The 16,322-nt window shown below is 38.8% G+C and overlaps 1 protein-coding gene across 1 annotated transcript in view; it reads left to right on the plus strand.

The window, feature by feature from the left end:
• Positions 1–7,608, plus strand: part of LOC107291416 (cytochrome P450 2J2-like) — a 28,410-nt gene extending 20,802 nt beyond the window's left edge. The window contains exons 7-9 of the mRNA XM_015820411.1: positions 2,330–2,517; positions 5,178–5,319; positions 7,418–7,608. Of these exons, the coding sequence (XP_015675897.1) occupies positions 2,330–2,517; positions 5,178–5,319; positions 7,418–7,608 (521 nt within the window). The remainder of the gene's footprint in view (positions 1–2,329; positions 2,518–5,177; positions 5,320–7,417) is intronic.
• Positions 7,609–16,322: the final 8,714 nt, after the last annotated feature.

Below are 16,322 nucleotides of genomic sequence, written 5' to 3' on the forward strand. Positions count from 1 at the left end.
AGTGGAACAACCTGCCTCCAGAAGCGGTGAATGCTCCAACACTGGAAGTTTTTAAGAAGAAACTGGACAGCCATTTGTCCGAAATGGTATAGGGTTTCCTGCCTGAGCAGGGGGTTGGACTAGATGACCTCCAAGGTCCCTTCCAACTTTATTATTATTATTATTATTATTATTATTATTATTATTATTATTATTATTACTGCTACTACTATGGGAAGACTCTTTGATTCAGCGGAGCATATTGATCAGGAAAAATATTTGGCAAAAAAAAAAGGCTAAAGTGAGAATTAAGAAATTAAATGATGGGATTTATCAGAGGGAATATTAAAAAATTAAACATCTGTTTGAATATGGTTAAAGAAATAGAAAGATTTTGGATATAAATGAATTTTAGTTTAAGAGAGACGAGCCCCTCAAGTAACATAGTATTTTTTCTTTCTTTTTTTTTTTCTTTTGACATAAGAAATATAAAAATGTTGGGATGGTTTATATAAAGGAAATATTTTAGATACTTAAGTGTAATTGATCTTGAGAAAATTTCAATGGATAAAAATGTTTTGAACAGACTTAAAAGATTAGATAATTGGATTTATTAACTGGAACATTAAAGATTAAACATATATTTGAATATGGTTAAAAAGAAAAAAAATCTAGATATAAATGTACATTAACCTAAGAGGGACATATATTTTAAGTAGTATACTATCTTTTTATTTCTTTTTCTTCTTTTTTTTGTTTTCTTTTTTTTAAGATATGAGAAATGTAAAAGTGTTGGGATGGTCTGTATGAGGAAAAAGATTTAAATACTTAAGTGTAATTAACTTTGAGAAAATCTTAACGAGTAAGAATTTTTTGAATATTGTGGGGAAAATAAATTTAAATAAGAATTTTGTAAACAGGATCTATGATGATGCAATCAAGATGATCAATCAGAAAAGAATCTTCATACTGATGTGGTTATTATTTGCAAAAATATTAGAAAAATGTTTATATTTAATTGTCATTTATCAAAATAGTAAGAATTGTAAGAATATTATTGGAAGAAGAGAAAATCAAGCAAAGCTACTATGTGGATTATAAAATTATAGAAACTAATTGTTATTGATTGTTTTTTTAAATATAAACCTAGACAACACGCTGTTTACCAAATATTAAGGTGATTATGTTTAAAAAAATCAATAAAATATATTTTTTTAAAAAGTCACTATGTTTTTAGAAAAATCAGAATCCCAGAATATTTCATTGTCCTTATGCACAACCTACAGTATTACAGGTCTGGAAAACAAAGCATGGACAGAAGATAATGCTGGCAAAAAGATGAGACAAGCTTATATAATCTTTATTTATTTATTCAAACTATGTGCAGAATATATATTAAGGGAAGCCAGGTTGGAAGATGAAGGACGTGGTTTTAAAATTGGAGGAAGAAATATCAATAACCTGAACTATGCTGATCACACAACAGTATTGCTGCTTTTGAACTTGGAGAAGACTCTTGAATATACCATGGACAGCCAAGAAAGGAAACAAATGGATAATTGGATAAATTAAACCAGCATTCTTACTTGAGGCACAAATGACCAGGGTTTAATTATTATACACATTATGCATTGATCTAGCTCTTTGGGGACAGTCTAATGCTGAGAAAAGTGGAAGGAAAGAGAAGGGGAAGACTAGCAGTAAGGTGGATGGACTCAGTTACATTGGTGATGGGTGTTTCATTGGAAGACCTAATGGACCAGGTTAGGGACAGATCATCATGAATAAAATCTGTTTATATGGTCATTAACAGTCACCATCAGTTTGACGGCGCATAAACAATCCATCAATCAATTTCTTTTTAGTTAGTTGATTTCATCTGTTGTGTTTTGCCTACAATTTCTATTTAATTTCTTGAGATGGAAAGCCATATAAATTGTTTATATAAATACATATATAAATAGTAAACATTCTGCTAACATGCACAAAATTAATTTACCTGCTCCAGGTTCTTTGCCTTTATCTATAACTAGCAATTGTTCGTTTCATTTTTCTTAATTTTGTTATGATTATTTTCATATTGATATACAGTACAAGCTTACGTTTTTGACATTCTTGCAACATTTGTGAATTCCTTTCATCAAAGGAAAGAACACTAAAAAATAGCATTTATTTTAATTTGTTTCATTGCCATTTTCATGCAAATTATTTACAATTCATGCTTTTCAAACACCAATCATAATGATTTTTTTTTCAGATGGAAAATTTCCCCCCAATATTTGTCTCATTTATTTTCCAAGACAAATTGCAAGGCATTCATTAAAACTACCTTTCTTACTCCTTTCCTCAGATAAAGTCCACAAAGAAATAAAAGAAGCTTTGGGTTCATCTCACTCAATCTGTTATCAAGATCGGAAGAAAGTGCCCTACACCAATGCTGTGATTCATGAGATCATGCGAAACAAATTTATCTTATTATTTGGCTTACCAAGACAATGTGTGAAAGATGTCTATGTGGATAATTTTCTCATTCCCAAGGTAAAGTAGTTAACTTACTGAATTTCTGGAGGGCTGCATCTTCATGTAAGAATTTTTTTTCTCATTTCATGAGAAGGAACATAGGCTACCTAGCAAATAAAAAAAATTGGTTTTGAGATAAAATGCTTGGGTATTTTCAACCATCTATTAGTATGATTAATCTGAGTTATATAGTTTACAATAGCCAATCAAATACATTTACTTGTATAATAAAGAAGAGACTCTCGGGATCAAATCAGCCCATCTCTCTGAGGTATTTTGGTTCTGAAGTAACTCATATCTGAGGGTGAAGAGTGGCTTGAAAATTAGCCTTCTTTGCTGCTGCTCTCTTTTAATAGTAGTAATAATAGTAATAGAATTGGAAGGGACTTGGAGGTCTTCTAGTCCAACCCCCTACCTAGAACATTGGAGAAATTTCCTGACTGTTAGAACCCTATACCACTTCAGACAAATGGTTGTCCAGTCTCTTCTTAAAAACTTCCAGTGTTGGAACATTCACAACTTTTGGAGGCAGGTTGTTTCATTGATTAAATGTTCGAAAAGTCAGGCAATTTCTCCAAAGTTCTAGGTTGCTTCTCTCTTTGATTAGTTTCCATCCATTGCTTCTTATCCTGCCTTCAGGTGCTTTGGAGAATAGCTTGACTCCCTCTTCTTTGTGGCAGCCCCTGAGATATTGGAAGACTGCTATCATGTCACCCCTAGTCCTTCTCTTCATTAAACTAGACATACCCAATTCCAGCAACCATTCCTTATATATTTTAACCTTTTAACCTTTTTGTTGTAAAGCAGTTTTTCCCTTCCCCATCAACCCTCTGGGGAACCGTGGGAAGACCAAAGGGCCATCCTCAACCTGTCCTGGAGCTGACTAAATAAAGAAGGAAAGCATGAACGTTTAAATGTGATTGGGATAAATCCATGCCCATCATCTGACAAAAATAAAATAAAAATATAAAAATAATAAATAATAATTAAAATTAAAAATAACAAAAATAAAATAATTATTAAGAACAATAATTAAAACAATAAATAAACAAACAAAAAACCTCAAAGGTCTTTTTCTGCCGTCAGTTTTCTATATTTCTATGAAGCTAAAGAGAAATTTTGAAGAGTCAGTAGCTCAAACTGACACACGCTCTAGAAGGCTACCAGTCAATTACAGGATTTAAACAAAAATCAACTTTTTTAAAGGTAGCCCAAGAAGTTTAAATATCCCCCCCCCAAAAAAAAATCCCAAAGTAATTCTAACTAAATAATTTTTGACCTTGCCTGAGTTAACATGCTCCTCCAGAACTCCTGCCAACTCCCTCACAGAGACACCCATACATTTTCCCGCCAAAACCTGAATCACTCCCCTTCTTTTTTTCTATTGGCCCTCCCCAATCATGTGATTTCTTCTGGGCTCATCGGGTGATTTTTGACTGAAAGAACCAACCCCACTCCAATTTGGCACATTTCCCCCCCCCCCAAATACTTAAGGGATTTTGGACAATAAACAAACCTCTATTTGTTATATATTTCCCTAGAAACTTTATTACCCAAGTCTCAAAACTTTTATTACCAAGTCAAAAGTTCTTACTGCAGAATAAATTGGTCTGATTCTGATTTATTATATCATCAGAAAATGTACTATATCATAAAACTTATAAATCCAAAATTTGGATTCAGAGGTTTGAGAATTGCTGAGAAAGACCTGAAATGTCAGCACTGGATATTAGCGACTTTTGTTCAAATCCCACACCGGTATAACTTGAATGTCAATAGATTGTCTGGTACGATGAGTAGGTAGCTTTCGCCCCTCCCATCTGGATCCCCCCCTCATAGTTCATGGCAGACTGACAGCTAGCAAATGTGAAGGTCAAGCATATGATGGCTCATGGAGCAATCTTATAATATGGGCATATCATGATGCACCTAAAACAGTTTGTGCCACTGTATTCTGGACCAGCTGCAACTTACAAATGTTCAGGCGCAGGAGTAAAATAACAGATAACATACAGGGCACCAAAAGTATTACAAATTTACATTTCTTACTCAAATTTCACAGGTCAGACTTACTTAATATTCTTGCCTCAATGTCCCAGGACTTTAAGACCCTTTTAAGGGGTAATGGCATCGGGGGCATTTGAATCTTGGATATAAAGCTGTTCCAAGCCCCACAACAGAGAAGGCATGTATTCTGGGTCCCATTAAATGACAGTGTTTCATCGAAGGCACCCAGCACCCACCGGATATAGTTAAATGAGCAGACATAACTTGTGCTGTGTATCCAAAAATCTTGAATTGCACCCAGATTCCTATCGGTAGCCAGAGCAACTCGTGGAGCAATGTTATAACATGGGCATATCGTGATGCTCCTAAAACTGTTTGTGCCACTGTATTCTGGACCAGCTGCAACTTACCAATGTTCAGGCGCAGTACCACACAGGATATGTTGCAAAATCCAAATGGGGTATGACAAAGGGAAGTGTGAATGGCCATCACCAAAGCTTCCCCATCTAGGAATGTGTGTAATTGGCCACAGATATCACTGGTTCTTCAGGTAGGAATTGTGAGTTGACAACCTTCAAATTGTCTATCATCTCATTTGGAGGAATGTTACCGCATTCAGAATGAAAAATGGGGGGGGAAAAAACACCAGTCATTTTCTTCTTTTTTTATAGGGAGCCATTCTCACCCCAGACCTGCGTTCTGTTCTCTTTGATCCTGAACATTGGGAGACACCCGACGAGTTCAACCCCAATCATTTTTTGGACAAGGAAGGAAATTTTGTGCGCAAAGATGCATTTCTTCCCTTTGGAGCAGGTAATATTTAGTTAGAGTTGGGACTGGGTTTAAAAAGGAAAGAAAAAAATTATTCCATGTCACCTGGGGATTTGAAAAAATGATAGATACAATTAAGGTTGTTTTTCTCAGAGCAGTTAACTGGGTCAATGGTAATGAAGATTAGTGTAGCATAAGAATTCTAAAAGGGATTCACTGTCCCTATCTGATATTAACTTCAGGTGTTCAATAATGAATAGAGGTAATTCTAACCACTTTTGTTGTAGGGACTCCAGACTGAAATGTTAACTAAAACTTAGCTAACCAAAATATTTCTATTAGAAATCATAAATGATAAAACACGTTCCAAAATGTGTCAGACCTCTGTAATGCTCTGTCCCCAACTCAGCAAGGTTGGGTCTTTTGAATTCAGAAGTAGTGATCGCACCAATATGAGTAGATAAGGAAGGCATTATTTCAAGGCAAAATAACATAATATAACCTGAGACAGAAATCAAAGAGCACTGAAGAATATTAAGAAATACAACAGAACTTGTGATCAATTAATATTTGAGAATACAATAATATAAAGAACAATCTTATACCCCTTCTGATAGTCAGAGAACTTCAAAGAAATGGTGGCAGAGAGACCCCTTTAAAGTCAGCAAATATGCTGCAGGCTGCCAGTTAAGTCTGCTTTAAAGTTTCACCCCACGGGATTTTTTTAAAAATTAGGTTATATAATCTCTGAGCAAGTAGCATGGTGGCTATTCGTGAATATTGTGAGCTCTCACTTAGAAGATTTAGAGTTCAATCCTAGATAGAGGAAGATGTTTCTCTTCTGGGGAGCAAAGAAAAAATATCTGCTGCAAACTCCACATAGGTGTCAGGAAGGGCCTCTGGCCTGTAAATGCTCAACTCCATCCAGTTGCCCCGACTCTATCCCATATAACAGTGGTGGCGAACCTATGGCACGCGTGCCAGAGGCGGCACTCAGAGCCCTCTCTGTGGGCACACGCGCCATGCCCCGGAGATGGCAACTGTCCCTCTTCAACCAGCCGCCCGCTAACTCGCTGAGGTCCCACATGGCTGGATGCATCCCAGCACCCATGCGCTCGCTGGCCTCTGTGTGCAGGGGCCGATGGTGTCAGGCAGCAGCCGCCCCTGCCTCACCTTGCCCTGTGACAATGGCACCCCCGCCCTGCCTCGCCTTGCCTTACCTCACCCGGCAGGACAAGTCTCCTGCCCACCTGCCAGAGACCCCCTGGATCTCCCCCAACCCTGTCCGGCCCCCAAAGGCGTCCCTCCCCATGAGCAACATTGAGGTGATTATGCCCACCTTGGCCACACCCATCCAATCTGCCATGACCACCACAGCCACGCCCATCCAGTGGGCCATGCCCACCTGGCACCTGGCAATAAATAAGTGGGTTTTGGGTTGCAGTTTGGGCACTTGGTCTCTAAAAGGTTCACCATCACTGCCATATAAGGACTGCAGAATTGTGAAAAAGGAGTTATATAATCTCTGAACCACCATTACTCACATCTGTTTTTGATGTTCTCTTGTCCCTGGAATTGAGACAAGAAAAGTTCATCTTATCTTGTGCTTAGAATGCTTTGTTTAGTTCTGCCAAAAATAAGACCATGAACATTAAAGAATATTTGTTTATATCAGGTGAAGGTGAGACCATTTTAGAGCCATTTTAAGGTTTTTAGACTGATGAGAAAATCAACTTACACCACGCAGATGTCCTGCCAATGACAGGACAGAACAAAGTATAACCTCAGAAAAACCCTTTAGTGACTAAAATAAATACTTGCTTAATTTTCTATTATGCACACTACCATTACATAGAAATATAAAGTTCTATTTACTATGCACCTAAAGTAAAAGGGTATAGACCACAATCCAATTCTTCCTCACCAATCTTCCAATAAACTAAGTTCTACCGCTTCTATATGCTGAATTATTTCTTATCTATGCTTGAGGCATTTTTTTTCCCTTTTTAAAGAACAGAAGGAACAAATTATTACTGATTCCCACCTTTCGTGTATTTTCTGTGCAGGAGTTCATGTTTGTTGGGGAACTCCTAGCAAAGATTGGGTTACTACTGATTTCCTACTTTTATTTTCTCTGCAGGAGCTCGGGTCTGTCTGGGGGAACTCCTTGCAAAGATTGAGATTTTCATTGTGTTCACCAGCCTGCTGAGAGAATTTAGGTTCCAGCCACCAGAAGGAGAGAAAAAACTCAGTCAAAAAACCATAATAGGCTTGGGTGTGAATTGCCTGCCTTACAAGATTTGTGCTCTTCCATATAACAATCAATCATAATAGGGGCAAACAACAAAGGGGGTCCTTCATATCTGCACATCTTCCTGTCTCCTTCTATTTCAATTCATCTTCACATAGTTCTGTTTCAAGGTTGGCTTTCCAGGTGTTGAAAGCCACCTCCCAGCACACCTTGAGTGTGGTCATTTTTGTACCCACTCTTGGCAATATAAACATAGGTTTTACACATTGGCTACCTGTAGTGGCAACTGCCGCCCACCTGACCAATGAGAAGGGACTAATGAGGAAATTAAGCCATCCCAATACTCCCTTAGATCAAGGGTTAAAGGGATATTAGTCACTTCTTTGGGAAAACAAATAGGAATTATAGTCCCAGACTAGTTCAGGTGCTGCCACAATTACCCATAAGGCAATCTCAGCTGACTCATAGTTTATGAGGTTAAGTAAGTTGAGGGAATGGGAATCGTTTCCAAATCATTATCAGTTTCAAGAAGTTCTACCCTGTTCTGAATTGGTTTCAGGTGTGAGGTTATAAATATACACCTTGTACAGTCAGGTATACCCTATATCAGGGCTTTTCAACCAGTGGTACGGGTACCACCTGTGGTACATTGGCACCTGGCAGGCGGTACGCGACCATCCTAGAAAAGTAGCGGGGGAGGGGAATGAGCTGTACCGGTGGCAGCACCGCACAAGCCTGAGCGAGAGACGGCTGGAGCTGCAGGGCTGTCAGGGCTCAGCGGAAGTGCCAGGATCAGCGCCAGGCTCCAGCTGGAGCTCGGTGCTCATCCTGGCGCTTCTGCTGAGCCCAGAAGAAGCGCCGATCAGCTGGAATGTTGCAGCATCTCCAGGGTCTTGTGATTTACATTCAGATGCTTGGCAACTGATTCATATTTATGACGGTCACAGTGTCCCAGGGTCATGTGAAGTGACCAAAACCTGCTGCAACCACCCAGCAGACGGGGGGGGGGGATAAAAACCAAACACTCCCTCACCCCACCCCCACTGCCAATCCTCAACAGAAATGCTCACAACAATGGAAACCTCAGACAGGAGGAAGAGCGCTGCTGGGTGGGCAGGCAGGTGTCTTGCTCAGCTGTGGCTTGGGGGGCATTTTTTTCAGTGCCATTGTAACTTCAAACAGTCACTAAGCGAACTGTTGTAAGTCAAGGACTACCTGTACTTTATTACTTTTTTCCTTTTTTGGGGGGGGTCATCACCTTGCTGGTGGTACTTGGATGTTGCCATATCCTAAAAGTGGTACAATGGGTGAAAAGGTTGAAAAGCCCTGCCCTATATGATATTCCCTTTGGAGTTGAGCCATATTTCAAAATGTGCACAAAAAGAGAGATAACAGTAAGCCAAAGAAAATAGAAACAGGGTAAAAGGAAAGAAAATCAAATATCATTCACTGCACTTTCCCCTATTCTTGCCATTCATTTTGGCTTGCATCACCACATACATTCTTGTTTTTTCAACCTCTGACTGTCACTTGGAGGGTCTCATCAACTCAACTGACACACAACTTCCTCGACTTTCTCCTTGTTCTCAACTCATTCAATCTCCCTTCACATATTTGGGTCATTTTTGGATTGCCTCGATGCATTTCTAATGCTGCTCTCTGGATAGAATCGGGAACAGAGCTTAATCCTGACCTCATTTCTGATGTTCTATGCCTCCTCCGATACTGATCGATAACACTTGCTGCAGATGAAGAGAATATGAAGAGAAATGTTGGACCCTCTTCTGTCTAACATTGAAATCTTGGGATGGAGGTCTTCAAAGAGCCAGAAATGTGATTTCCCGCTAGGTCATGGACTTAGAGCCAAGCTCCAAGAAGCAATAGAAAGCCTAAGAGTTCAGCAAAGTAGAATGCAAGATGTTGACTCTACAAGCAAGCTCAGGGTTTCATCATTAGCAATGGTCTGAGCAAGCAAAGCCTCACTTGGGTCTGCTAAGTTGGAAAGATTTAAACTGCCTTTCATTGCTGGGATGGTACCACTTCAGTGAGAAGTGAACAGCACTCCATGATGTCATGCTGGCCATATGACCGTGGAAATGTCTTTGGACAGCGTTGGCTCAATGGCCTCCAAATGGAGACGAAGGCTGCCCCCTATAGTCGGCAACAACTAGCGGAGCACAATCCGCAGGGATTCTTTTACCTTGTTTACCATTGTTGGGAGCAAAATTTGCAGCTGGCCTTGTGGATACCTGTTCTTGTTCCCTGCTTTGTCTGACCTCAGCCAGCATGCTCTATCTTGCCCCTTGCTTCTTTTCAATTTATTGTATGGCAGTTGGATTACAGACTGTCTACTCCAATTACACCTCCTTCAGCAGCTCGTCAGCTGTCATGTTCGTTCATGGTTTTTTTTTCTTCTGCTTCCAAAAATCATGTTCTGTTGTCTTCCTCCACCCACCTGCGGCTATCTCTCCAGACTAATCTCCTGAGGTTTCACAAGCCGCTGCAAACGTATTGCCTCCAGCTGTTCTACTCCTTTCCCAGTATGTGTATTCCCGCCCAGCACCTCTGAAAGCCTTACCTGAAGCACCTGCAACATGTCTGCAGTTTGCTGGCCAATTGCACAAATGTTTTCTCTCTTCGTTGAAGCCAGGGCATAAAATGCTGTTTGTGTCGGAAACATAATAAAACATTGGTACTGGCAAAATCTAGTCCTGCAGTTCTTAAGACAGCCTGGTCTCTTTTAGGACTTGTCTTCTACTGTATTGGAGGAGAGAGTTGCATGAGTACCTGGTCAGATGGGATGGTTGAAAGAGTGGATTATGCACAGCTGTGTTGCCAATGGTACAAAGATGGATATTCTGTTTTATGGTTGTTGCTTAACAATCTTTTTGTCATGTTTTTGGTTATGGCTTATAATATTAGGGATCAGGTGTCTCAACTTGTGTGATCAATTTTAGGGAAATATTATTTTCTTTGTATAATCAAACCATTTTACTAGTCAGTTTTATATTCAGTCTATAGACAGATCCTTTCCATATGGATCTATGTATGCTTATCAATAGGACCCAAATAATCTACATATAGAATAGAATAGAATTCTTTATCATAATACAAAAAAAAGATAAATAGCATCCAACAAAGTAAGTGCTGCTTGTATTTCAGCTATGAGCAAACACCCATGGCTTAGAGTAGTTATCATGTCTTGTCATAATTAAAAAGTCCATTTTTCCCCAGTCTACAGTCTGCTGAGCTAGGCAAGCAGATACCCCTAAAGATTATGTCTCTGTAAGAATATTAAGCTCAATATGTGCTCAAGTGCATATGTGCAAATCCATTTTTCTCACTTTGAGTTATTAAATAACAACATAAGATTAAAAAAAATCTTAAAACTTCACCACTTCTTACATGCTTAGCTGTATTCAGAAAGATGTGACTCAAATAGTACAGATGACATTGGATAAGAGGAGAGCCAAGTATAGATTGAAGATTGGTAATACATCAGACAGCAAAGAAACAGCAATGCATGTTGATTCAGATAATGAAAGAACATGACTCAGAATTCTCCCTATCAGGGCAAATGCTTTAAAAATTTATTCAGACCTAATGTAGATGAAAAGGTGAGTGCTGTAGTGAAATGTTGTAATTTGCTAAGGGCATAATTGGTTATAGGGCATTTTTTTAAAAATGGAGAATAAACCCTACTACACAAGTCTTTTGGGGAAACAAACTATCCCTATAGGGGATAAATTTGTCTAGCTCATCCTGCTCATTTGACTCTCAGCTGCTTCCATGAAGAGAAGGGTTAGGAGTCAAAGTGTGGTCAAGGAATCAGGATCTCCAATAGAAAAACCAAGAGTAGCAGCCATGTACATCAATGTTCCTGAAGCAGATTCATAGCACAGGACATTGACTATGTAAATTACTGCCCCATTCAGACACACTGTAGATGGCAGAGGAGAATGGCATGGGAATTCTTGAGGACAAAAGCCGAATATCTCTGTATGGATTGTGAGGGAAATAAATAGAGGAAGGGGTATTAAGTATGTTTGCTACCATAAGTAATTTATAAAAAATACCAGAGTTACCCTATGGTAAGATGAGCAACCAATAAATGTGATAAATAAAATAAAATAAAATTAACAAAGGTAGGTTACAAACAAACAAGTAAATAAAGTTAGACCTTAGTGAAGAGCTTGAAAAGATTCTGCTGTAGCTGGGAAATTGAGCATTATATGACAAACATGGAAAAAGAAGAATGTTAAAATTGGAAGAATATAACCTGAGGTTTGGTTGACATGGATTTTTATAGTACAATAAAGTTAATGTGGACTTTAAAAATCATTATGTAGATTTTAAAAATCATTATCATACCAAGATTATGGAATAAACACAAACACAAACACAAAGTTGTGCCTGATGATGCATTTATCGGTCTCAGCACAGAAAGCATTTTATAGAAGAGAAACAACAGATAGAAAGAAATGGATAACATATCAAGATTTATTATTACAGGAAGATGATGAACTTAAGATGAAGAGAACAACTGACTACAGAAAGACATAGTCTTCAATTGTTTTCATAGGGACAATTAAAAGAAAGATTTAATGCAATTGGAATTGAAAAATATAAAATGAAATTTGAAAATGAGTTACGTACAAATAGTGAATGTGTAATTGCAAAAATGTGTAAACTTTTGTTAGGGTTTGAAACTGAAAATCAACATGTTAAGGATTGTATGATATGGGCTACCAATTTTGGTTATAATATACAGATAGATGCATGGGAAAGAATATGGGTAAATGGAATAAAATTTACTAGAGTTATAAGATATTTTTTTAATAAAATGATGTATTGATCATACAAGACACAAGAGAAACTATCAAAAATGTATAAAGGTACCTCAAATCAATGTTAAAAATGTGACAAACGTGAAGGTAAATTTTATAATGCATTTCTGAAAAAGCTAAGAAATTTTGGGTATAAATATATCATGCTAAAACAGTGGTTCTCAACCTTTTTAATGTCGCGACCCCAACCGGTCGTAAGTCGAGGACTAAACCGGTCGTAAGTCGAGGACTATCCAATCGGTCGTAAGTCGAGGACTTTCCCTGCCCAGGAGCGCCGCACATGCGTGGTTCTGCCCCCTGCGCCGGCCGAGGCGTAGCTAGCAAGCAGCAGAGACGGAGCAGGCCGCCCACCAGCTGGCCCAGCCCAAGGGAGGTAAGGCACCCGCTGGAAAAGGGAAAAATGGCGGACAAAAAAAATGGCGGACAGCCTTGCTTGGCGACCCCCATGAAATGGTTGATCGACCCCAAATGGGGTCCCGACCAAAAGGTTGAGAACCACTGTGCTAAGAAGTTGCAACTAACCTCATGCAGGTTCAACACTAACCAAGATTAGCATATATGCAAATGGATCTGCTAAGTCTTCACATATCTCTCATTGAAGGAGGAAGCAACTTTGGTATTTAAGGGCCATATAGCTGTGCTGCAAACTACATTGTTTATGATTCTACAAGTAGTTCTCAGGATAGGACCATTCATTCAATGACCGTTCAAAGTTACAACAGCATGGAATGAATGGTGCTCAAAGTTCCAGCTGTTGCAGTGTCCCTGCAGTCATGTCACTGCAAGTTCCAACATTCCCTGCTGGCTTCTCACAAGCAAAGTCAGTGGAGAAGCTGGCAGGAAATCATACATCATGGTCATGTGGGATTGCTGTCGCTAAGCAATGTGATCAAGTGACATCATACTTTATGACTTAACAATGGTAATTTGAGTAAAAATGGCCATCAGATGACAAAACTACCTGTATTAATTTTGCTGCTACAATTAATTCTGAAGGTGAGATGTCTTAATGAGGCTTGAAAAGAATTGGGGTCCTTTAAAAATATGTATTAAACTAGATGTCCCATAACCCTTTCGATCATCATTTCAGACATGTTTCCTCATCAGATTCCACAATGCCTTCAAAAATGGCAGAGATTCTAATGTACTGCCTTCACTGAAAAAAGTTCTTAAACATTGAGGAAGATATTCAGAGATTTATTTACCTTGAAAGTAACTGTAAGAGAAAGAGTGGCAGAGCCTGGGGGTGGAGTTAAAAGAAGGATCACCCAAGAATCCCTACGTAGCCACATGAGGATTATGTCCAACCCCCCATTGAACTCTGTTGACCCTTAGCTAACTCTAAACAGTTGCTGACCATTAATTGAGAAGACTCCTGGGCTTAGGCTTTTTAGTAATAAATCAGTTTAATTGGACCTTCACATGTGGACCTGGTCTTTTGCACTGACATTAGAGTCCAGGAGTCGACCACAGGAAATGTTTTATGTCATATTGCATTAATGTCATAAAAAGTTTAGGATTATTTTTATGACATAAAATACTTTATAAAATTTTAGTTCTACAGGAATCATGCATTCCATATTTTGGACACATTCTGTAAATTAGCTCATTTGAAGTACCGTGGGTCAAAAATTGTTGCTCTACAATGCACTGTCTTGCCCAATTAAAGATTACCCACAAGCAAAAGGGAGAATTTGATGGGAGGGGAGGGGAGGGGAGGGGAGAGGAGAGGAGAGGAGAAGAGAGGCTTTATTGTCACTTTTTTCTGTGAACACACTGGCACACATTAAAAAAAAATGAAAATCTGATGCGCTCTCAAAAGAAAATAAGCCGAAATGTTGAAAATCCACCCAAGCTAACGGCACTATCCAGGACGGAATGTTTTAACAAACTTTCCATTGCAATGATGACACAGCAGTTTTTCACCTCCCAGTTTGTTATTAACTCTAGCTTCATGTAATCCATTTTAGCGAACATTAGCAACTAAATACTGTAGATGGTAGTGACACTCTATATGGATTAGCCTTTAGCCTAGTTGTTAATCCTCCACGTTTGCTTGTTTCCTCATTATATTACATACTATATAATAGTATATAAATATTATATATCATCCACATTTATAAACAGAGTACTGAACCTTTATTGTCTACTCAATGACCGCTTACTACACTTGGCAACAATCTAAAAAAGGTATTTCATTCAGTAACCCCTACCAAATAACAGGAATAGAGTCTGCTGTAGTGAGGGATTATAATAAATCCCTCATGAAATAAGCAAACAGACATAAGATGCCTTGGTAAGGCCACACTTGGAATACTGCATTCAGTTTTGGTCACCACAATGTAAAAAAGATGTTGAGACTCTAGAAAGAGTACAGAGAAGAGCAACAAAGATGATTAGGGGACTGGAGCTAAAACATACAAGGAACGGCTTCTAGAATTGGGTATGTCTAGTTTAATGAAGAGAAGGACGAGGGGGGACATGATAGCAGTATTCCAATATCTCAGGGGCTGCCACAAAGAAGAGGGAGTCAAGCTATTCTCCAACAGATGGAAACTGACCAAAGAGAGAAGCAACCTAGAACTAAGGAGAAACTTCCTGACAGTCAGAACAATTAACCAGTGGAACAACCTGCCTCCAGAAGCGGTGAATGCTCCAACACCGGAAGTTTTTAAGAAGAGACTGGACAGCCATTTGTCTGAAATGGTATAGGGTTTCCTGCCTAAGCAGGGGGTTGGACTAGATGACCTCCAAGGTCCCTTCCAACTTTATTATTACTATTATTATTATTATTATTATTATTATTATTATTATTATTATTATTATTATTATTATTATTATTATTATTATTATTATTAATTTCCAACATTCCCTGCCAGCCTGTGAAAAGAAAAGTCAATGGAGGAAGCTAGCAGGAAAGATTGTACCTCCTTTCCTGACCTCCCTGTGTTCCCACGCGTACATGCACGCACCTACCAGCACCTTCCTGTGTTCACTCGCACCCCACAGCCTCTTTCCCCACCTGCACTGCAGCAGCCCCTTTAATCACTAGCACGTGGCCTTCTCCATTCCCCTCTGTTCTTCTTATCTAGCACTTCCACCACTTCATTCCTGCTGGCACTCTGCAAGAGAGGTATCGCCACATCACACCAAGGCAAACTCAAGGGCAGAATACAAATATGATCTGCAACAGAAATGAGTATGCACATCAGAGAGAAAGGGAATGGTAATTAAGGGCCTACAGTATACTACTCATTTAAAGCAATGATTATAAGAAAGAAAAATATTAAATTTGGAAAATTAATGCTTCAACCTCCATGCTTTTCAATTTCTCTGTTTGTAAACAATTATACTCCTTTTGTAACTAGAGGAGCTGCAAAAGGCATTTTTCTTTTTCTTTTTTTTTTTTTAAAAAAAGGGGTTATGTGGATTAAACTATTCCAGGAATTCTGTTAAAGTTAGTTTCAATGACAAAAACGTTTTAAATAAGCAGGATAAATATTTAGTAGTGCATTTCATGAATTTGATGGTATTTATGGAAAAGGAGTTACCGGTTTATTAGATCATAAAGAGAGTGTTTGTAGGAATAGTTTATATGAATTGTTCCACAATTAACCAGTGGAACAACCTGCCTCCAGAAGCGGTGAATGCTCCAACACTGGAAGTTTTTAAGAAGAGACTGGACAGCCATTTGTCCGAAATGGTATAGGGCAGAGGTAGGCAACCTTGGCCCTTTTATGACTCGTGGACTTCAACTCCCAGAATTCCTGAGCCAGCCATGCTGAGGGGAAAGGGAGAGGTTGCCAAGCTGAGCCATGCTGGCTCAGGAATTCTGGGAGTTGAAGTCCACGAGTCATAAAAGAGCCAAGGTTGCCTACCCCTGATATAGGGTTTCCTGCCTGAGCAGGGGGTTCGACTAGATGACCTCCAAGGTCCCTTCCAACTTT

Source organism: Protobothrops mucrosquamatus, unplaced genomic scaffold, assembly GCF_001527695.2.
Source record: "Protobothrops mucrosquamatus isolate PMUCROS unplaced genomic scaffold, P.Mucros_1.0 scaffold1126, whole genome shotgun sequence".
Classification (NCBI taxonomy): domain Eukaryota; kingdom Metazoa; phylum Chordata; class Lepidosauria; order Squamata; family Viperidae; genus Protobothrops; species Protobothrops mucrosquamatus.